This window comes from Purpureocillium takamizusanense, chromosome 1, assembly GCF_022605165.1.
Source record: "Purpureocillium takamizusanense chromosome 1, complete sequence".
Taxonomy (NCBI): domain Eukaryota; kingdom Fungi; phylum Ascomycota; class Sordariomycetes; order Hypocreales; family Ophiocordycipitaceae; genus Purpureocillium; species Purpureocillium takamizusanense.
In genome coordinates, this window is record NC_063068.1 from 392,556 (window position 1) to 414,060 (window position 21,505).

Genomic DNA, 21,505 nt, shown 5'->3' on the forward strand with positions numbered 1-21,505 from the left:
TGCTTGACGCTAGGGGACGCCAGCGCTTTCACACGTCCTGCAATGGAGAGAGGATGAGCATCAGGGCTAAGGGGCTCATTAACCATTTACCCTTGGACCCTATTTAGTAATGCGGGTGGAAGGCCAGCTGCCAGAGCGTCTTTGGCGCCTCAAGCTGCGGCGCTGACGGCCGCGCTGCATGTGACGGGCCTTGCTGAAGGGGGCCTCGAGGTGCACACTGCTGACAACATCAGACCAGGGTTGCTTCGCAGACGAATGAGCACTTTTGTAGTGATTTGAATGGCGGCTGCGCCCCCCCCCTCAAGGTGACACGACCGGGCGACCCTGTAGTCCGGCACGAGCAGCTGTCACATTTGTCTCTCCCCAGTATGCAGCTCCTTGTGTAACCAGCGATGGTGTCAACGTCTTCGTTCCATTGTAGAAGACACAGTGATGGTGACAGGCACCCACACTAAGGAGGAGGCTCTTGAAAGTGATCATAGCGGCGTTGGGAACAGGGGTAATGACGGGGGAGGCGGAAACGAACGGCACGGCTCGGGGATGCTGGGGTTGTGTGTGGAGGCGATCCGCGGTTCACGCAACGCCTCACCCTTTTTCGCTGAGGAGGGTGTATCAAACCATTCACATATCGAGCAGGGAGGCGGGAGACCTGGTTAGAACTGTGGAAGAAACCTTCAGACCCCACTCGCCAATTTTCTGTTCCAGCTGTTTGCTCCTCGTAGGATGCACTTCCTCGCTCGGTGCGGCAGGTGTTGACAGGGGGGCCAGGCTGGCTGAGAGCAAGGGTTGGTTGTTGTGCCCATCTTCAACCACACTTGGGCTTGGGAGGCCAGCTACTGCGGTTGCTGCTGCCGCCTAAGCGCCGGCCCGCGGGCCTGCATGCTGGAGAGTGAAAAAACAATGTCCATGGCAGGGCAGGACAAGGGGTTGGGTGGTGGGCTGCAGTCATCACAAGTTGGTGTTGGTTGCAGCAGCCGCTGCCGCCTCGTGGCAGGAATAATAAAGAGCACATGGGCATGTCGTTCCCGACCGCACCCTTTGTTTGCACCGTGCGGTCGCTGCTTTCTTTCATGTCCGTACATCAAACATACATACATCCATCACATCACGCGCTGCAACAACGTCTCCTCCGTCGCCCCTGGGGGGCTTCGTCCACCCAGCCAGCCATGTTGGGCGCTCTCGTCTGGATCCTGCTCATCAGTGTCCACGTCCCCTCGGTCCTGTCCCTGGCCGAGTTCTTCGTCCCCGGGGCGCCCCCTTACCCGCGCTGGAGGGCTGGTGACGTGCAAAAGATCAAGTATAGGACTACATACACGGAGTACACCATCGCTCTTTGGCAACAGTTGGATAGTGCTGGAAGGCTAGGGCCCATTCTCTTCCGTATGTATACTATACCCCATCGCAGCAGGCAGAGAGAGACCTGCAGGCAGAACACGAATGAAAGTCTCACCTAGGCTTCCCGTTAATACAGAAACCACCAATGGACCGGACACGGACTTCGACTGGGTGGTGCAGAGCTACACCCTGAACCTGGACACTTCCGACAAGTTCTTCCTCTGGCTCTTTGAAGGAGGCCCCTCTGCCCAAGGAAACACGTCCATCACAAATCAATCATCGGGCTTCTTTTACATCTCGCCCGCGGTAACAACTACTTCCTCATCGACAAGTACTACTACATCGACATCCACACCATCGTCATCTTCATCGCCATCATCCTCATCAGCGACTCCTTCGTCCTCCCCAACCGTACAAGCGACCACTGACAATGGGCTTTCGACCGGAGCCAAAGCGGGCATCGGCGCCGGCGCAGGAGTCGCCGGTTTGGCCATCCTTGCCGCAATCCTCCTCTTTGCGGGGTACCGATCAAAAAAGAAGAGGGAGCTGGAAGAGCTGCGGTCTGCGAGCTACTTGAACTCCGGCGGCTTCACCTCGACCAACATGTCTAAGACGGCCCTTCCGGTCACTCCCGTACCTCAGCAACCGCCTTCTGAGCTGCCTGGACACCACCATAGAGATATGGCAGAACTTGGGTAGCCTCAGAGGTTTGGGGCTTTGGCGATGGTATTTACGTGCAACTCTCCCGAAATATCGACTCCGTGGCTGCGAATATTGGTTTGAAGTCGGTACTTTGAATTTAAGCTGCATGATACCTCACATGATGTGTAGAGCATACTTCGACTTTGTGCTAGCCCAATATCTGGATTACGGGAACGTGACCCTGTTCAGCCACGAGCTGCATATCGCCAGTCATGTATTGTAACCACCAAAGAACGCCCCGAAGCCTGCCTTATACAAAGGTCTTGATTGCCCGATGCATGTATGCCCTCCAGATGATGCAAAAAAAGAGCATGTTCAGGTGGGAGACGGCACCCAGATCAGCTCAATCACGCTATCGCGGTCACCCATCTGCCGATGCCCTACACCCTCCCAGCGGGTATCGTCCTTGTTCCTCAGGTATGTTTGCAATACTGAGCCATCGGGTTGGATCTCCGACCCTTGGATCGTCCACGAGATCTTCTCGCCACCCTTCTTCAGTGGCGGCCGCTGAGGCCCAAACACGAAATCGAAATTCCAACCCTTTTCCCACAGCGCCTCAAACGTACGTTCGACCTGACTTGTCTCGAACGTGATGCCCGCAGGGTAGTAAGCAATGGAGTGCCCGGAAATGATGAAGTCATCGGAGGTCTGGAAACGCTGCAAGATGCAGTCCTCGCCGCAGGTGTAGGCGATTTTGCTGAATTGCAAAGGTCGAGCCTCGTGCCAGCCACCACCTCGGTAATGGTGAAGCGAGAGCGGTTTGTGACCCCACTCGTAGAATCCTGCCGCGTCGCCTCGGAAGTCCAGCTGCCAGAGGCCCGGCAATACAACAAGTCGTGCGTTGCTGTTTTCGTAGATGCAATTACGCAAGAGCTTGTCGCCTTGCCATCCCGCCTCCTCCACCTTCTGCGGCGATGCGCAAACGCTGATAGAGTCTGTAATCTTCTTGGCCATTGGTAATGATAAGAACACGCCGGCTCCACCAAATGCTTGAGAACCATGTCGCTCAACAGCACCGACGTCTTCCGAGAGCGTGCCGATATAAAGATCTTTAGAGTGATCAAAGGCGCCGAGGCTCCGAATCAGACTATGCATGCTGGGAAAGAACGTGTCGTCGTCGCATAATACTAGCCACTTTCTGTGTCGAGAATCCTCCTGTCGATATAGGTGCGGAACGAGGTTGATGTATCGAACGGGCATATGTGGTTCGTTTGATCGGTCGACTTGGGCCTCAATTCCGGCATCGCGAAGAATTGTGCGAGCGTCGCGGAGCTCCTCGTCGCTAGCCTCCTCAAGTATGAGGAACAGCTTGGCGCCATTACTGACGCCATGGCCATTCGTGAGCCAGTATTGCCAGTCACCGATCATGTCAACGCGCGACTCATTTAGTCGTTTGAATGTAGTCGATACGCCGAACGCAAAGTCCGAAGCCACGACGCTGGAGGCCAGGCCGGAAACCGGGACCTCGACTTGTATGGGCTTGGGGCAGTCGCCATTGACGGTGCCTGCGTTGACCTGCTTCGTGATGTCGATCGGCACCGTGTTTGTGCTCAGTAACGCCTGCGGGAGAACCGTCATGCTCTTCCGCTCGAGGCCTTGGCGACGCCGAAAGCTGACGATTCGAGCGTGGTAGTCGAACTGGTCATCGATGCCATATCGTTGCTTGATATCGGCGAAGTGGGAAGTGTCGAACGCGCAAGCCGTCCCAGCAGCCAAACGTCCGTTTCTGAGCGTCGGGTCGGATATGCCTGCGCTCCCTGATAACCGACCCTGCAGCATGCCGCCAAATATGGCAAATGCAAGCAGGGCAGATATGGAGACTAGCGTCAGCCTGATCCGCCTCCGCATCATGACGACGGCTCAAACTTGGAGGCTCCCTGAGCCTTCAGTCATGACAGTTGGACCAAATGGCCGGAAACCGGAGGCCTGGGCTGACGCGAGATGGCGGCCGCAGCAGCAGAGGAAGCAAAATGACAGAAACCAAACCGGAGCATGGCCCCCATCGTTCACGGGCAAGTGGGTGGCCGGGCCTTGGCTCGTGCAATGGGGACGAGCTTTCCAAGGCTGAGAAGAAAGGGGGAGGGATGATCGATTTTGGCGCGAAGCAAAGGCCCCAGCTTCTTCACTCATACGGGGCTGTTGTCGAGTGTCGTGTCCAGCTGGGCAGTGCGTCTCGGGCGCTCTTCGCACGGTGTGGAGGAGGTTATCCTCGCTGCCCCCAACGGTCGCGCTGAGGGTGGGCTGCAATGTCGTTTGGCTGGCCCGGAACAAATCAGGGCGGATCGTAGTGCATGGGAAGCCGGCCAACAGTGGGCCTGAAATTGAAGGGTGGGTACTTGGGAGCGTCCGGGTTTTCTGGCTCGCGGCGATGGAAGTGTGAGTGACCTGAGAATAAGCGGTGGACATCATTATTGTTCATACTACCTACAGCAGGCAGTTCCTCCCAGCGGCCTGTAGGTAGGTTAGTTAGTACTTTGTCGAATACGGCAGCCACTCGTGCGACCCGCAAGAAGGGATTTTCTTCCAGCTGCCTTGATGAGCTGTGCTTCGTACCGCAAAAGCCGATTCTCAGGCCACCACGAACTAAGTAAGGTAGTAACTTAGTAGCTAACGTAATACCTCGCCCGCGCCGAACCGCATTCTTTCTGTCTCTGCCCAGCGTCTTCAACGTTATCTTAGTGCGAGTTTTAGCTTCCCAAAGCGTTTCTGCCGCCGTCAACCATCCACATCAACTGGGTCTGAGACTCCAGGGGAACGGCACGTGGCAGGCATTGTCGAGACTTTGCTCCGGAGCTACCGCCGCGATGTGGATTCAGTCACGCGATTAGGACGGTTCATTTGACAGGGCCTGGTCACCAGGAATTCTTAGGTAGGGCACCAGGCAAGGAGTGCTTCGTAGGTAGAGGTGGAGCGACGCAGGGCGGCCACAATTAGTAGCCTCCGGGTGTTGACTCTCCAGCGAACGGAACAGTGGGCGACGCGCTGTAATGGCAGCAACCTGTTACAATACCGATGCAGTACTAAGGTCTGCTGGACGCAGGCTGACTATCGCCCTGGCGTTGGCCCTCCATCTCCTCGTCATGCAGGTACGTACCCCAGCTGGCGCCCAACAGCCCAGCGGGTTGGAGGGATCCATTAGATGGATCCACACACACACACCCCTCTCAGAGGAGGTGCCAAGTCTGCCCTGTTCTGTGCGTGCAGTAGCGGCCGAAGGTGGCTGGCGGGCGCGCGTGAGCGAGCGAGTGTGAGATGCCACCCGTCGCGAGCCTTGCCCCTTCCGTGCCGTTGACCCTCGTCCTCCCCTCGATGTGCCCATGAGGCTAATGACGGTCAGTTCATGCGCACCTCAAAGCTACGAGCCTGGCTGGCATTAGCCATGGCCCTGCGACAGTCCTTTCGTACTTTACCCGCGGCTTGCAGCGAATAGATACGCTACAGATGCTGTCGCAGGCAAGCAAACCCTCCCAATGACCACACCTGTCGCCGCAATAATGTGCCGTGCTCTCGTGAAGGTTACTCCAACGTCGCGCACAGTGCCCCACCGACATTGATTTTATGCCGTTGTGGTCGCAACATTTCTGGCAGCTGCAGTGTTGAACTCAGGCGTATCAACCGACATAGGCACCACCTAGGCCGCAACCTCAGGACCACGACTGCGTTATGCCGAGCAGATGCCGATGGTACGAATATATTAACGTTTGTAAGCGCGCATTGCACGTTATGTTGGAGCGACGCGCGCCACCGCCGCCCTGGAGCTCAGAGCCCATGTATCGTATCACCCTGCCAGGCCGAGTTGTTCCTCAATTTGTACACCATGTGGTTTGCCGAAACTCCCGAAACCGCATCTGCGCTTTTGCTCAAATCTGACGAAGAAAATGCAAGTCGCTCGTGCTCTCTCGTCCAGCCAGATAGCCAGCCAGGCCCCCCCCTTCATTGTCTTGGATTGTTTCCAGCCTCACGGGGTATCAGACATCGCCTTATTTCGTCGTTAATCTCGGTGACATCGTCGATCCGATAATACGCAGCGCATGTCTGTCCCGGATTTTGCTTGTTCGTCGTCTCGTCGATCGGTTTGATGACTTCGTCGGGTGCAGGGACGACGACGGCGCCGGCGGCGCGCACTGCCGCGCACGAAAGGGCGAGGATGAGCACGGCAGCGAGGAAGTGGCTCTGGCCCGCCTTGGCCGCGAGCATGGTTTTGCTGAGACGAGGGCTGCTGGCTGACGGGCGTGTGGAATCGTTCGCCGCTTACTTCCGCGAATTCGTGGCGATCTGATCTGGACAACTGTTACTAGAGCCGGGGTGGGACGGACGGATGAAAGGTGGTCGACAGGCAATTATATGTACGCACACTCAATTTCGAGTCACTGGACTCTTTCAGCCGCCCCCGAGGGCCCAGGCTCCAACAGAGGCGCTCATTCTGACGCAAACAAGAAGTCGCCTGCAGGAGGTCGACCGGCTTGGGGATAAGCGCTGTTGTTGGTCCGTCCCGGCCGCCTGTTGGCTTGAGACGCCACCCACGGCGCCCAGGACCCCTGGCAACATCGTGTCCCCCCATCACCGTGTCCGGACATGCGTGGATCCCACCATCCATCCAACCCCCCCGGCTTGTGGTGCTGGTGGTGCTTGCTGACAACGGGACGAGAAATCTCCCACAATGTGACGCTATATAGTGGTTTTGGAGGGCACTGTGCGCGATTTACTGTGTACTAGGTACCTAGCGGCGGCATGATGGGACTCAGGAGAGGAGCATGCCGCCAGCCGCCAGCAGCCACCGGAACGACAGCCCTGCCCTGGAAGTGTACCAGCAGGCAGCCCTTGTTCTTCCAAATCTGCATGATTTGCCAAGCCTGCTTGCCGCCATGTGACGGGCTGGCTGGCTGGCTGGGTGCGTGGCCTCAGGTCGCGCGTAAATCAGTGCCGCCGGGCGGAAGGATCTGGGGAGGCTGCAAGGCAGCGAGCGTGCAATTTGTTAAACCTGGCCCTTTCCAGCTCCTCTTTTTGGCCGCCGCCGTGACATGGACGACGCAACCCAAAGCAAAAGGACGACATGCTGCTTCTCAAAGCCAACCGTCGGCTGCGCACGGGCAGGGCGATAGCTCTGTGCCTCCTCGTCTTCGTCGTCTGGATCTTCACGTCAAGCCAGCTGCTGTCCTTCTTCCGGATAGAGGGCGGTGATGGGTCGAACGATGGCATTGTGGCATCCAGCAGCAATGCTACGCTTGGCTTCGGTCAAATCTATGTCATCTCGCAGCGAGGGTCGGCGCGTCGCAAGGGCATCATCCAGGCGGCCAATGTCACCGAGTTGCAGTTCACCATTCCCGAGCAGCCAGTTTGGACGGAAGCCGATGAGCGCAACTTCAGACTTGCAAATAATTCGTCTATTAGCAAGGGCTCACTGCTAGCTTGGCTCGGGCATCTACACGCTCTGCAACAGTAAGGGAAAACCCGCACCTCCTTGCAATCGCGTCGCTTGTTCAAGGCCTGTGTGCGTCTCTAACCTTTGACGCTTTCTATCGCTACCTAGGTTCCTCGACTCGGGAGCAGATACCGCCTTGTTTCTCGAGGACGACGTCGACTGGGACATCCGGCTCCGCACAACTCAAGCACCACTCGTGTCCGCCGCCGTGCGCCAGGTCCTCGGCCGGACATCGAGACGTCTTGACGCGCGAAAGTATCCATACGGCGATCCGAGTAGCTGGGACCTGCTTTATCTGGGCCATTGCGGCGACTACTGGCATGGCATGGACGTCGAGTTCAAAGATGGCCATGTCAAGCCCAAAGACCTCGAAAAGACGCCACACACGGCGTTCATCGACCCATCCATGTCGCATTCTGACAACCTACATCCCTTTACGAAATCGTTGATGAAGAATCTCGGCGTCGACGAATACACGCGCCTCGTCCACCGCTCCGTCTTTCCGCTCTGCACCTTTGGCTATGCGCTCTCACGCGCGGGCGCGCGCCGTATCCTAGAATGGGGAGGCAAGGAGCCATCCGAAGGGGGCTACAAGGCTTACGATGTCTTGATCCTGCTCAGCTGCCGCGACTACGGACTGCGTTGCTGGACGGTCAACCCGGAGCTCTTCCACCACGTCCCCGGGCCCAGCATCATCGACACCCAGTCAGGCAACAAGAACCTGCCACCGGTAGACCGTGCGGCTCAAGAACAAGTCAAGACCCGCGGCGAGACGCCAAACATAGATTGCGGGTTTTGGAAGGGCGCGTTCGGCTTTGACGAGCAGGACGAGGACCGCCTCGAGTATCTTCGGCAGGAAGTGGGCAGGAAAGGGAGGTGTCTAAAGAGCGGACGCGACTTGCAAGGCTGAAGACCATGACTCTATGGAGCTTGCGAATCTTCTATCAACCCGGATCAAGCGGGCGATGAACATTTAAGATTGTGTCTTTGGCGGCATCATGAACCAGAGTTTGCCGAGACATAGGTCCGACATAACCCGTTCTAAGCCGCGAGCTGGCTACGACGCATTCCAAGGACCTGACTCTTTTTGCCCCTCACCAACGCGACGTCACTACGGCATAGCGACTACTTCCAGACAGCATCGCATTTAGAAATGCCGCTTGGCGGCCGCACCGCTGGCGGGATGGCCATAGCATTGCACGAGATGATGATTGACGCAGCTCAGCAGCCGTGATGCACCAGCAGTCAGGCCCTCCCCTCCTCAAGAAGCGTCACGTTTTGAAACGCGCATCAGCCGCGGTGGCTTGGTTGATCTACTCGGAACGCGGTCCTTCCGCCGATGCGGAAGATTGGCGGGATCGCGGGGGACTCCTGTCCGGGGAGGGAGAGAGTGTTTCCAAATTGCTCCACCCTCCTTGCTATTAGCGATGGGAGCATGATCTCGACCTGTCTGTCACTAAGAGTTTATGGGCCTTTGAATGAGAAGCGTGCTGTTTCGAGCGTGCTCGCGTCCCTTATCGCATGCGTTCAGCATCGTCAAGTCTCCCTTTGCCCCGACTGAAGTTGTTTTCCTGCTCTCTGGGGAGTCGTGAGCTGCAGCTTGACTGCAGAGAGAGGCGGCGGCGGTGACGGTGACGGTGACGGTGACGGTGATCTCTGGATCTTCAAGACAGCGTCATAACACCTACACGTACAAGCGGATGGTGCAGGTTCGGTCTTCGCCGAGGCAGCACGCTTATGATAGTGTGCTCTCTTCATCCCCAGAGGGACCGACCGATAGATGTTGTATAATACCCTATATTGATGGACCCCCTGGTTTTCGAAGGACTCGATCTGGAGCATCGTGCACATACAGCGTGCAAAGTCGCCAAATTACCAGCGCGAGTGCTGCCGTTGACCTCGCGCTATCCGTGCGGGCCACAGCCGTTTTGTCTAGATGCTGGTACCGACATGCTGGCCTGCTACGTGCCCGCGCCGTCAGCCCTCCATCGTTCTTCAGCCGCTAGGTAGCAGCGCTTTCGCCAGGTTCGGCTCATCTCATGGATCGCATGGAAGACGAGTGCCCCGCGTGCAAGTAGGCATTGACGATGCGCTCGCATGGGCACATGGATATACGTACATCATGCGCGAGTCTTGGCTTGCTCGGCGCATCTGCAAGTTGGCTCTGGCATTCGGACAATTTTTTGGTAGTTCCTATACAAAAGATTTGAGGGTTCTGTAACTCAGATGCTGCATTCTGTGGGCGACACCCAGTTATCGAAGCCATTGATAGTGGCAATCCCCAGTAAAACCCTCCGTTTTCCTCAGCAGGGCGACCCGGGTTTTCTGTGAGCTTGGTAGCGATTCTTGTCATAAATCGTATATCTTGACCACCGACTGAAGCGCCAAATAATCACAGCCAAAACCTTCGAAAGGTCGGATGAAATTCCCACCATGTTGTGACGGTGGCGTCGTCGTCATCAGCAACGGACAGCGGAACGCGGGGTCCAGCCCAACCCGATTAGGCAGCTTGCGCTGTGACGCGACCGCCTGGTCTGACACTCGGGGGGCCGGCTGCGACACCCAGCTAGCGCTGGCCTCCAGCGAAGAGGTCAACCTCTCTCCTCCATCATCGTCATCGTCCTCATCATCATCGCCCCCGTCGTCGCCTTCTACCCAACATGAAGCTCTCCCACACCTCGCTGCTCGCCGCGTGCGTGCCGGTCATCTCGGCTCGCTTCCTCGAGACGCACGAGCGTGCCGCCGCCGCCGCCAACGCGCACGTCGAGCTGCACCCCAACACGGACAAATTCCTGGTCGAGACGTCTCCCGGCGAGACGAAATGGGTCACCGAGGAGGACAAGTGGGGGATGAAGAGGGTGCGATCGCTCCAAATGCTCGTTTTGCCATTGCGCGATACTGACCCGCCGTGTATAGAACGGCCAGAACTTCATGGACATTACCAACGCCCGCAACCTCGGCAAGCATATGCGAGCCGCGTCCCCCGTCACGTTCCCGGGCAAATGCGTCAGGCAGGATGCCGTCGGCAAGCTTTCCAAAAAGCTCGACAAGAAACACATGAAGCAGAACCTTGAGAAGCTCACGAGCTTCCACACGCGCTACTACAAGTCCGACTACGGCCTGCAGTCATCGGACTGGGTGCTGGCCAAGGTCAATGATATCATCAAGGATGCGGGCGCGAAGGGCTCTGTCCACGCGGAGAGCTTCCCGCACGCGTGGAAGCAGCACTCGGTCATCGCCACGATCCCGGGGCAGAGCAACAGCACCATTGTCATCGGCGCGCACCAGGACTCGACCAACCTCTGGCTGCCGTCCATCCTTGCCGCGCCCGGGGCCGATGACGACGGCAGCGGCACCGTGACCATCCTGGAGGTGTTCCGCACGCTCCTCGGATCCAAGGACGTGGTCGAGGGCAAGGCGCCCAACACGATCGAGTTCCACTGGTACAGCGCCGAGGAGGGTGGGCTGCTCGGCAGCCAAGACATCTTCCAGTCGTACGAGAAGAGCAACCGCGACGTCAAGGCCATGCTGCAGCAGGACATGACGGGATATGTGCAGGGAACGCTGGATGCCGGTGACCCGGAGAGCGTTGGTGTCATTGTAGACTATGTCGATCCGGGCCTGACCAAATTTATCAAGACGGTGATTGAACAGGTGAGTTTTTCCCTGACCGCCTCTCCCACGGATAGAGAAGGTCTTGCTGACGGATGTGCACTCACACAGTACTGCAACATTCCCTGGGTCGAGACCAAGTGCGGGTATGCCTGCTCCGATCACGCATCGGCGTCCAAGGCCGGCTACCCGTCTGCGTTTGTCATCGAGTCGGCGTTTGAGAACTCGGACCCGCACATTCACACGACGGACGACCTGATCAAGTATCTGTCGTTTGACCACATGCTAGAGCATGCGCGCATGACTCTTGGACTCGTGTATGAGCTGGGCTTCCACGACTTTGAGGGCAAGCAGAAGGAGGAGCCGAGTGAGCTGTAAGGACGAGAGATGGAAGAGCAGTGGCGCCGCCCCTAGACACGAATGTTAGCAATCACCAGCGCAGCCGAGAGAGAGCCGGCGGAGGGTGGCAGCAAGTAGCAAGCTTGACAGTATGAATAGAATATTACCTCTTGAGAAGCTTAGCTGGTGATTGTAGATGCCCCGTTCACAGCTTGGCGTCTGGTGGTTACAAAAGTTAGTTGCCCGCGGAGTGTGCAAGGTATACGAACCGCTCGCCTGCTATAGTTTGAATGAAGCCGAACCGCGGTCCTGCCCAATTGCCGGTCGACGTCTTTCCACGTCTGGATGTCTGCTGCCCCAACGCCTCGGGTGTCGTTCTTCACCAATCGCGCAGGCACGCCGTCCGTCTTCTGCCCATTCGTCCGCCCGTCACTCGATTAGCAAGATTCTACGCAAGCGAGCTGCTACAAGGGGGGTCCGAAACCACCATAGGCGGTGCGGTACGGTACGGTACGCATGCATGCGCCTCGAAAGAGCGTCCCTAAACAGGCAGGCAGCTAGGGGGGGTTGGCGGATGCATTAGATCAGGCGTTCATCTGAATACGGCAAGGCCCAAGATAGCTACCGAGTTATGCAGGCTATTAGTAGTAAGGCAGTTACTGTCCCGCAGGGAGCGGCGGGAACAAAACATGCTGGCTTTCGACCGATGTAGCCCTGGGACCCGCCGCGACCTCCCTTTAGCCTCTGGAGTCTGTACATGGGATGATGGGAGCGCCTGGTGGTCTCTCGCTGCTTCACACCACACCCTTTTCGCGAGGCCTCGTGCGCACCCGTTTACAAACACACACACACAGACACACACTTGTATGTTTCTGTCTGGTGTTGGCGTGTGAAGCTACCATGCCGGCCTGATGATTGGCGTCGCACGGCTAGCGAGAGAGCGATTGATGGACGGAGGCTGGCCCCACTGTCCTTACGAGCCCGTCATTGAGACGGGCGATGATCTTCCTTATCTTTTTCCATCTTCTTTGGCATCTTTGCCTCTTGTCGCGACAGGGCAATCACAGTTGCGATAGTAGAAGGTCGCATTGTGTATGGCATTTTGCCCGCCCTTCTCCCAGCATTTCTTGTGCCTCAAACCCCGCCCGCTTCGTGAAATGCCCGGTCTCGTATCACCGAAACGGCACAGGCCCGCGATACCGACGTCCTGAATTAGCCCTTTTCTGATTAGTATCTAATACATATCCGCCGGAGGACGGGACGACGATCTGGCACCACCAACACCACCACCTAGACGCGGAGTTGGACGACCTGAATGGGAGGTCACAGCGCACATCCGTCCCGAGGCCCAGTATCAAGTCGAGTCAAAAGCAGCGGAAAGTTATTAGTGCCCTGACTGATCTGCAGCTGGCGAATGGCGGCCGTCGGTATGGTAATCGCTCCCCTCCGCGGCCCTGCTCACTCGACACGTTCCCGGTTGCCGGCACTGAGCAGGCCACCACCCACTTGCAGTCCCAGCGGCCCCGCCCGCCCGCACGCACCCCCCGCTTGCCGGTCGACTAACGCCTTGCAATACCGAAGGCGAGAGGGAGGGAGCGGGAGGGAGAGGGGGGGGGGGGGAACTGCTGGAGTCGGAAGGGATTGCAAAGTTCATGTTTGATGATTGTTTGATGGTTTTGCCGAGCAAAAAGGGAGGCAAGGGGAGGAGGGGAGGAGGGGAGGAGGGGCTTTGCCTCTTGTTTCAAAACTGCGGAAACATGGCGCGCTCGAGTTTTCTTACTATCGTGCCGGGAAAGTATGCACAGCGGCCATGGCCCGATGCATTATACGTAGCAGGAAACTTACCCTTTTAGAAACGGGACATGCAGGGATGGGGTGCGCCACGAGGACGAAACTGACGACTGCTTGGTGAGAGCACGCACTGACGGGGAGGGGGCCACAGCACCAGGCAGAAGAGGCAGGCAGTTCACCAAACATGATAGTGGATACCCCAAGTTGGTGTTAGTAGTTGCTTGTTTATTACGAAGGGACCCCGTTACCCCCGTTGCTCGTCCTTGTGAGCGACCTGTGAGGCGCAGTAGGACGGGAGACGAGTAGCGCGCCCCCTGGCCGGCCATCTGCCGCCGGCCGCCCGGACGGACGGGCTAGATAGTGGGTAGTTTGAGGGCATTTGGGGAAAAACTTGGGATGATGATAGATTGGAAGAGAAGGTGGGTTTCTCTTTTTTTAGCGGTGGGCCTCCCCCGGGCCAATGGTTGTACACCATATTCCCACGCGTGCGCCGGACGTCGTCTGTCGCCCGCTGTGCGCGCACGCCATGCAACGCAACCGAAGTGATCGGCGCCGCCCTCGTCCCGTCTTTTTTTTTAACATTTTTTTTATTCATTTCCCTCTCTCTATTTCTCTCTCTCTCTCGCTGCTTATGGGAGGGGACGGGAAGGGGGGAAACGGGGACTGACTAGGAGCTGCCAGTCACGTTGGTAGGCCCCCCGCATACGGCCGGGCTCACCCGGCGGCGCAGGAGGGCGGCAACATGAAGCGAGGTATCCAGGCCGGCCCGAGCGAGCAAGCTCGGGGTTTTTCGAAAAAGTCCGGGCGGACGCGGAGGCTGCCCCGGGCTGTGTCTTGAGCGAAGCCGTGCACATGGCAATGCCTGTGATGGCTGCTTGGTGTAGTAACGTTAGTATGTATGTATGAGTATATATCAGGGCTATCTCTGTTACTCTCTCGCTCAAACTCTCAACCTATATCTCCATCTCCATCTCCGTCTCCATCTCCCCCTCCCGCACTGCTTTCGCCCTACCTACTTGCCTACAACATAGCAGCCGTCGTGGTAGTATGCTTCTGTCTCTAGCCATATAGGCCATCTCACTCCAAGCCGGTCGACCTGTCTTCTCGTCTCTGCTCCTCCTGCGTGACCTCGCCTCGCCCCGCCCCGCCCCGCCCCTTCGCCATCATGGCCCCCGTCATCTCTTTCTACGGAACCCTCGTGGCGGCGGCGCTGTTCGTCGGCGATGCACTCGCCAAGGCCCGACTGCCGCCCAAGCCGAACGACTTGTCGACGCCGGTGCAGGAGCGCATTGCCGTCAACGGGCCCAATGGTAAGCGCAAACCAAAGCCAAAAAGAAAAAGAAAAAAAAATATACCCACCTTTCCCCGTCCCTCTCAGCAGTTCAAATCTGGATCTTGACGTGGCTGACTTGGCATGTCCTTCGTCTTATGCGTTGCAACAGCCGTCTCCATAGCGTGGAACACATACAAGCAGCTTGACAAGGCATGCGTAAAGTACGGCACCTTGTCCGGCTCCCTAAAGCTGGAGGCCTGCACCAATCGCTCCATCACGTACCCCACGTCGCGGACGTGGTCTCACACGGTCACCCTGACGGACCTCAATCCCGCCACCGTCTACTACTACAAGATCGAGTCGGCCAACTCCAACGTCGAGCAGTTCATGAGCCCGCGCGTCGCCGGCGACAAGACGCCCTTCGCCATCAACGCCGTCATCGACCTCGGCGTCTACGGCGAGGACGGCTTCACCATTAGGGGCGACCACTCCAAGCGCGACACCATCCCCTCCATCCAGCCCTCGCTCAATCACACCACCATCGGCCGCCTCGCCCAGACCATCGACGACTACGAGTTCGTCATCCACCCGGGCGACCTCGGCTACGCAGACGACTGGTTCCTGCGCCCCCACAACGTCTTACATGGCACGGACGCCTTCCAGGCCATCCTCGAGAACTTTTACGACCAGCTCGCCCCCATCGCCGGCCGCAAGCCCTACATGGTCAGCCCCGGAAACCACGAGGCCGTCTGCAATGAGCTACCGGCCCTAAACCGGGGTTGCCCCACCGGCCAGAAGAACTTCACCGACTTCATGAGCCGCTTCGGCAATGGCCTCATGCCCACCGCCTTTTCCTCCACCTCGGAAGACGCCGCCGCCAAGGTCAACGCCAACAAGGCCGCCGCGCTGGCCAAACCGCCCTTTTGGTTCTCCTTCGAGTACGGCATGGTGCACGTCGTCATGATCGACACCGAGACGGACTTCGCCGACGCGCCCGACGCGGAGGGCGGCGAGCAGGGCTTCAAGACCGGCCCCTTTGGCGCTCGCAACCAGCAGCTGGAGTTCTTCGAGGCCGACCTCGCGTCCATCGACCGCACCATTACGCCGTGGGTCATCGTAGCCGGCCACCGGCCGTGGTACACGACCGGCGACGGCGGCTGCAAGCCTTGCCAGAAGGCCTTTGAGGGCCTCATGTACAAGTACGGCGTCGACCTCGGCGTCTTCGGCCACGTCCACAACTCACAGCGCTTCTACCCCGCCTTCAACGGCACCGCCGACAAGGCCGGCATGAACGACCCCAAGGCGCCCATGTACATTATCGCCGGCGGCGCGGGCAGCATCGAGGGCCTGAGCGCCGTTGGCAAGAAGGGCCCGCTCAACGCCTGGGCGTACGACGACGCCTTTAGCTACGCCACCATCCGCTTCCTCGACACGCAAAACCTACAAGTAGACTTTTATAGGTCTGACTCGGGCAAGCTGCTCGATAGCTCCAAACTGTTCAAGTCCCACAAGGACCGGTTTGTATCGCAGAAGCCCTAACATGCAATAATATCGGGAAAGGCTAGGCACGAAGGGGGGGGGGGGTTACAACATTTGGATATGGTCAGCGGCAATTTGGATGGGTATTAAGAACGGCGTATATATGGTAATCTGGTAATATAGCGGCATACTTTACGTTGAGCGCCTGTTCGCGCTACCTGGCTAGTCTCATCGTTCATGTCCGAACAGAGATCGCTGAAGGTACACAACGCTTGAAGACGCCATCGCCCTAAGAGAAGCAACGGAGAACAGAGCAGGAGATTTATTTGTATTTCGCATAGGCTTGTCTATTCGGACGGCGTTTTGAACACCAAATATTCTCGAACCCACTCCACGATATGCTCCCCGGCAAAGCATCGCTTCTTCTTTCGCAAGTCCGCACGGTAGCTGATACCCAGTCACCTTATGCGCTACAGCACCACGAGCCCCCTTCGCCGCGCGTGTCGCAGGGGTTCAAATCATGTTTGGTGTATCTGCGTGGCTTTCACGCCTTCCTGTTCTACCCACCGGGCAGCTTTGGCTCGTCGTTGGCGGGAAAGTGCGTCATTCGCATTCGCTTGCTATCCCAACCCATGTTGACGGCCCAAGTCGATAGCGTTCTGGTGACAACGTGTCTCCAGTCAGGAATATAGTGTCCCAGCCCAGGTCAGCAAGTGTTTTAACTTTGTTCAAACTCCTGTTCACCGTCTGGCTCCTCGCGGCTTTGTCTCTTGCGCGCACCATCAGAACATTGCCCTTTGTGCAACGTACGGGATGATAGCCCCCCCCAAGGGCAGACACAAGGACTGAACATGCTTCGCCAGTACATGGACACGAGTGCTCAGAAAACACACGCGATATGAACGAGTCGGACGCTCCATCAGTAGAGGGACTGCATTCGACGTATTTGAACCCCCTACTTTCTTCTTCCCCAAGATGAGAGACGAGCAAGAAACTCACACTCTTTTCACCTTTTCGGCACTTTTGTCAAGACTCTCATTTTCGTCACTGTTGTCAATACACTCGCTCAACACACTCTCGACAAGACATATCACAAACGCCTAGTCTCTCGCCATGTCTGCCGTCCAGAAGCCCACACGACCGCGCCGCTTCGGGACAGCCATGCGCTTCACACGCATCCGTGCACATCTCGCCGACGCGCCATACCTCATGTCCGGCCTCGACTACCGAGGTCGCCCCAAGGAGCCGCTGCCCCCGGATCCCGCCCCCCTCACGTTCTTCGACGTCTGTCAGCAGCTAGGGCCGGACTTTTTCGCTCGACGCGCCAGCCAGGCGCTGGCAACCAGGTATGGTTTCAATACCGCAATGCTCAGGAACGTACCCCAGGGCACGAGTTTGCGTGGCCCCAAACCCGCACCGCACAAAAACGACACTGCTTCGAGAATTCGCCAGCATCCCATTAGCGCCAAAGTGGGATTAGAGCCGAAGGGCACTGGCCCCAAGGACCATGGTAAGGTGGTGGTGCCCTTGACAACGTCCAAGTCGGAAAATGGAGCCCGGCCTACGCAATCCCCACGTCCCGATAAAATGCGTGTCGTACCAATTCGCACGCAATTCCAGACGGGCAACGGGTTTGGCCCGCGGAGCAAACCACGGAATCCTGACGAGATGGATCTCGACAATATGCCGAGCCCTAGGACCGCCATGCCGCCCCCCGCCAACCGTAGGGCGGCGCCGCCACCTGGCGCTCGAGCTATGCCCGCGGTGAGGACTCCGAAGGCTTTACCCATCGGTGGTGGAAAGGTGCTGCCTGTCGGCTCGGCAGTTGTGTCTCCCAACATTAAGCGTTCCACGCGACCTGTTCCCAAGGGAGTTACGCCGACCGGTGCCAAGGGTGCCTCACAGCCCATGGCCGGTAAGAATGTGCCTCCTGTCCGGCGTGGAAGTCTGTCGCCCATCCACAAGGCATCTAAGCCGCGAAAGCTATGGCCCTTCGGCAAGGCAACTGCACCGGCCGATTCTGGTAAGAAATCACCTCGTGGCATTCGCGGAAGTCCACCACCCGTCCACAAGGGCCCTGTACCAGCCTCGATCAAGGGCCCAGTCCCGGCCGCTGGCAAGAGCACTGTGCCACCCGCTGCCAAGGGAACTACACCGACCGCTGGAAAGGGCACGATAGCAATCGCTGGCAAAGGCACGCTACCGCTCGCCGGCAGGGACACGGTGCCACCCGCTGGCAAGGATACGGTAGCAACCGTCAGTAACGGCACCACGCCGGTTGTTGGCGATGGCATCACACCGACCGCTACCAAGGGTGTTGGACCGTCTGCCAGCAAGAATGCTGAATCATCCAGCGGCGATAAGAATTCGTCTTCCGGGGGTATTGGGAGACTTTGGCCCTTTGGCAAAGGTAATACACCGCCTGCTGCTGTCAAAGATGCCGCACAGTCCGTCGATGGCAAGAGCGCCGCCCAAACCATCGCCAGAAAGGGGACCACTCCACCAGTCACAGGTAAAGAGAGCGTACAGCCCGTTGTCGGTAAAGTATCCACGCCGCCTGCTGTTGGTAACGGGGTGAGTCAGCCTGTCGCTGGGAAGGGAATCACGCCACCCGTCGCTGGCAAAGGTAAGACAAAGCCGGCCGTCGATAACAAAACAACGCCGCACGCAGCCGGGAGGGCGATCACGGAGTCAGTCGCCGGTAAGGGAGCCGCGCCACCTGCCGCTAGTAAGGGCCTGATGCAGCTCTTTGGCGGTAAGGGAGCATCGCCGCCCGCCGCTGGCAATGGTAGCGCACAGCCAGCCCCCGGTAAAGAAACAACGGCTCTTACTGCCGGTAAGGGAGGTGTACAATCCGTCGCCGTGAAGGGAACCATGCCCGCAGCTCGTAAAGGAAGCGCACAGCCAGTTGTCGCCAAGGGTCCAACGGGTCTTGCTGCCGGCAAGGGAGCCGCGCAGCCCGTTGGCGTCAAAGGAACCATGCCCACCGCCGGTAAGAGGACTGCACTGCCCATTGGCGTCAAAGAAAACACACCCGCGGCTGGTAAGGGGGCAGTACAGCCAGTTGCCGGCAAGGGGAATACGCCCGCCCTCGCCAACAAAGGAGCTATGCAGCCCGTCGGCGTCAAAGGAACCGCGCCCGCCGCTGTGAAGGGGACCGCACCTCCTATCTCTGGCAAGGTAGCCACGCTCTCAGTCGCCGATAAAGGAGCCTTGAAGACCGTTGCTGTCAAGGGAACCACGCCTGTCGTAGGCAAGGCGGTTGCACCGCCAGTAGTCGGTAAGAATGCCACGGCCGCCGGCGGCAAGGGGACCACGCCTCCCACCGCCGGTAAGGGAATAGGACAACTCGTCGGCAAAGGCACTACACCGGCCGTCGCAAAGGGGAAAGCGCCTTCTGTCCCAAGTGGAAGCCTGCCACCCAGCGGCAATAAGGGCTGCGCAGCGCCAGTCGCTGGTAAAAACTTGGCTCCAGCAGTTCCAGCGGGCAGTGTCCGGGCCGCCGGTACCAAGTCGGGAGCAACCGCCGGGACACCCAATGCCAAGCTCGTCGGACCTGGTCCGCACTCCGGTGCCCAGGCGAAAAAGTAGGCACCTATCTGAGGTGGCACCTGTAGCATCTTGTTTCAGCCTCGTGTTAGTTGGTGCGTTAAGGCGCCTGAGAGGCTGGGTAATGCAAGGGCACATACTTGTATGGGTGTAAAGCGTTGGAGAGACAGATCAACAGAAAGCAACGGAAAGAGTTGCCGTCGTAGCATCGTGATATCGATAGTCGAGTCCTCCATAAACAATTCCCTCGTCATGCATCGGTCTTCACAGACCCATGTCGTCATCACTCGGCTCGTCATCGTCGCCCCGTCCACCGTGCTCCTCCTCTTCCTCGCGGCGTACCGCCTCGGCGCTGGACCCAATCTTACGCACGCCCTCGACGACGCCGATGACGAATCCCCGACTTTCAGCGAGCTCCATGGCGCCGACACCGCGGAGGCTCATGACTCCGTCCACGCCAACCTCGAGCTGGGCCGTGCTGGCACGCATCTTCGCGGCGCGCACCTCTTGCAGGTCGCGCAGCAGGGAACGGACCTCGGCAGCGGCGGGTACATCGTCGGCGGCATGGGCGAGGAGCATCTCGGCGAGCTCGAACCAGTGATAGGGCAGGGCGCCGACGGGGGCATCGGACGTGCACGAGGGGAGGAAGGGCGGCGACAAGACCCTCTCATCAACGCCCAATTGGCCATCTTGGCCGTCTCTAGCACCCTGGCCGTAGCGGCGCGCATTACCGCGGGCGTCCCCGCGCGCGGGCGGCGGAGGCGGCGGTGCCCAGCCCTTGGTGTCAATCTTCGTCTCGTGGTGGATGATGTCGCGAAGGGAGTCCGGGTGCAGCCAGGGAGGGGCGACGATGTTGGCGCGCCGCTGCTTTTTGAGAAGGAGAGCGAGCCAGAGCGGGATATTTGCCCGGTGCGGGGGCCGCAGCGTCGGAGTCTCGCCCTGTCTCGCCGAGGTTAGTCACAGAAGGACGAGGGCTTGGGAGGACGAGAAGACGCGACGGAGACGCGCTTACGGAGAGCAGGGCAATGGGCTCGAGACGCTGTCGCGGGACCACGGTGACGAGCTCCATCTCGCAAAGAAATCCAACCTCAGAGGGCACAAGGCCCGGCGGCAGAGGCAGCGCCATTGTGAGTAACGGCTCGGAAGGCGGAAACTTGGCTGCTGGCGGACGAAGCAGAGTTTGGTGAGTAGTTGCGACCATCAGGTGCCGCCGAGGAGGGAACGGATGGCCCCCCTCCGTTGGACTTCCTTTTCGACCCCACTCCAAGCCGGACTGGAGCTCCCTATTATAGCCTGTGCGCACCACCAAGTGAGCCCAGCCTACCCGATAGCATAAAATTGAGCTCCTCAACCTGCTGCAGTCATAGCCAAAATACTAAGAGATTATGCATGTCATAGCCCGAACACATAGACAGGTATCCTAAGTAATGAAAAACGTTGAGGAGAAACTATCCCCAAGGCGGTGACATCAAGCCTCCCAAAGCTTGTCGGAGAACGGTCACAGCTTTCTCTATCAATGTTCGTCAGCTTTACCAAAAACATATACTGTGGTTATGCGCGTTGACGAAACGCTGGTTCAGGTTTGACGAGATGGGGAAGTTGTTGCTGGCAACCTCATACTGTCGGACTTTGCACACAGGGCTTCAGGACGAGAAACGAAGAAGGGTAGCTACCAGAGTTGATGGCAGCCCAGTCATCAACGCCCAGCATGGAAACCACTTGACTCCTCCATCAGCGTCAATAATCAGTTTGACACAGGAACAAGGGTTCATTATTTTTTTTTATTAAATGTCAAAGTCATACCCCAGTTGCCTTCATGTAAATGAATGGGGATATTTGATAAAAGGATGTCTGCACTCGGCGCGCGCATATGGCAGCGCTTCTCATCCGGAGCCAATTGCGACTCCACTCTTTCAACCACACAGGGGGCTTTTATAGATCGGCACTAGAGCATCTGGCGGTCAGTTCCCTGGGGGCCGTTTGTTGCGCGGGGAACACGGTGA

General features: G+C 58.2%; 8 protein-coding genes across 8 annotated transcripts; 5 read left to right on the forward strand and 3 right to left on the reverse strand.

Moving 5' to 3' along the window:
• Positions 1–1,058: 1,058 nt before the first annotated feature.
• Positions 1,059–2,144, forward strand: JDV02_000138 (uncharacterized protein). Its single transcript, XM_047980913.1, has 2 exons — positions 1,059–1,380; positions 1,472–2,144. Exons 1-2 carry the CDS (start codon positions 1,071–1,073, stop codon positions 2,032–2,034), a joined length of 873 nt encoding a protein of 290 aa, XP_047836871.1. The 5' UTR covers positions 1,059–1,070; the 3' UTR covers positions 2,035–2,144.
• Positions 2,113–4,137, reverse strand: JDV02_000139 (uncharacterized protein). The gene has a single exon (XM_047980914.1). It carries the CDS (start codon positions 3,886–3,888, stop codon positions 2,353–2,355), a length of 1,536 nt encoding a protein of 511 aa, XP_047836872.1. The 5' UTR covers positions 3,889–4,137; the 3' UTR covers positions 2,113–2,352.
• A 1,833-nt stretch (positions 4,138–5,970) lies between these two features.
• Positions 5,971–6,234, reverse strand: JDV02_000140 (uncharacterized protein; the record flags this gene model as incomplete). The annotated part of the gene is made up of 1 exon (XM_047980915.1): positions 5,971–6,234. One exon carries the CDS (start codon positions 6,232–6,234, stop codon positions 5,971–5,973), a length of 264 nt encoding a protein of 87 aa, XP_047836873.1.
• Positions 6,235–6,857: 623 nt separating this feature from the next.
• Positions 6,858–9,637, forward strand: JDV02_000141 (uncharacterized protein). The gene is made up of 2 exons (XM_047980916.1): positions 6,858–7,476; positions 7,568–9,637. Exons 1-2 carry the CDS (start codon positions 7,091–7,093, stop codon positions 8,367–8,369), a joined length of 1,188 nt encoding a protein of 395 aa, XP_047836874.1. The 5' UTR covers positions 6,858–7,090; the 3' UTR covers positions 8,370–9,637.
• Positions 9,638–9,903: 266 nt separating this feature from the next.
• On the forward strand, positions 9,904–11,570 carry LAP1 (Bacterial leucyl aminopeptidase). The gene is made up of 3 exons (XM_047980917.1): positions 9,904–10,317; positions 10,376–11,113; positions 11,183–11,570. Exons 1-3 carry the CDS (start codon positions 10,120–10,122, stop codon positions 11,447–11,449), a joined length of 1,203 nt encoding a protein of 400 aa, XP_047836875.1. The 5' UTR covers positions 9,904–10,119; the 3' UTR covers positions 11,450–11,570.
• A 2,618-nt stretch (positions 11,571–14,188) lies between these two features.
• JDV02_000143 (uncharacterized protein) lies at positions 14,189–16,343 on the forward strand. Its single transcript, XM_047980918.1, has 2 exons — positions 14,189–14,511; positions 14,644–16,343. The coding sequence occupies exons 1-2, from the start codon at positions 14,367–14,369 to the stop codon at positions 16,011–16,013; spliced, it is 1,515 nt and encodes a 504-aa protein (XP_047836876.1). The 5' UTR covers positions 14,189–14,366; the 3' UTR covers positions 16,014–16,343.
• A 723-nt stretch (positions 16,344–17,066) lies between these two features.
• Positions 17,067–19,544, forward strand: JDV02_000144 (uncharacterized protein; the record flags this gene model as incomplete). Its single annotated transcript, XM_047980919.1, has 1 exon — positions 17,067–19,544. The coding sequence occupies one exon, from the start codon at positions 17,067–17,069 to the stop codon at positions 19,542–19,544; it is 2,478 nt and encodes an 825-aa protein (XP_047836877.1).
• Positions 19,545–19,766: 222 nt separating this feature from the next.
• On the reverse strand, positions 19,767–20,628 carry PSF2 (DNA replication protein psf2; the record flags this gene model as incomplete). Its single annotated transcript, XM_047980920.1, has 2 exons — positions 19,767–20,441; positions 20,515–20,628. 2 exons carry the CDS (start codon positions 20,626–20,628, stop codon positions 19,767–19,769), a joined length of 789 nt encoding a protein of 262 aa, XP_047836878.1.
• Positions 20,629–21,505: the final 877 nt, after the last annotated feature.

Excerpts from the sequence above, each read along its gene's own strand:
- JDV02_000138 (XM_047980913.1), top strand. The coding sequence starts at position 1,071 with ATGTCCGTACATCAAACATACATACATCCATCACATCACGCGCTGCAA. Across the intron at positions 1,381-1,471 it reads GCTAGGGCCCATTCTCTTCC|AAACCACCAATGGACCGGAC; the intron begins GTATGTATACTA and ends CCGTTAATACAG.
- JDV02_000139 (XM_047980914.1), bottom strand. The coding sequence starts at position 3,888 with ATGATGCGGAGGCGGATCAGGCTGACGCTAGTCTCCATATCTGCCCTG.
- JDV02_000141 (XM_047980916.1), top strand. The coding sequence starts at position 7,091 with ATGCTGCTTCTCAAAGCCAACCGTCGGCTGCGCACGGGCAGGGCGATA. Across the intron at positions 7,477-7,567 it reads CATCTACACGCTCTGCAACA|GTTCCTCGACTCGGGAGCAG; the intron begins GTAAGGGAAAAC and ends ATCGCTACCTAG.
- LAP1 (XM_047980917.1), top strand. The coding sequence starts at position 10,120 with ATGAAGCTCTCCCACACCTCGCTGCTCGCCGCGTGCGTGCCGGTCATC. Across the intron at positions 10,318-10,375 it reads ACAAGTGGGGGATGAAGAGG|AACGGCCAGAACTTCATGGA; the intron begins GTGCGATCGCTC and ends CGCCGTGTATAG. Across the intron at positions 11,114-11,182 it reads TCAAGACGGTGATTGAACAG|TACTGCAACATTCCCTGGGT; the intron begins GTGAGTTTTTCC and ends GCACTCACACAG.
- JDV02_000143 (XM_047980918.1), top strand. The coding sequence starts at position 14,367 with ATGGCCCCCGTCATCTCTTTCTACGGAACCCTCGTGGCGGCGGCGCTG. Across the intron at positions 14,512-14,643 it reads TGCCGTCAACGGGCCCAATG|CCGTCTCCATAGCGTGGAAC; the intron begins GTAAGCGCAAAC and ends GCGTTGCAACAG.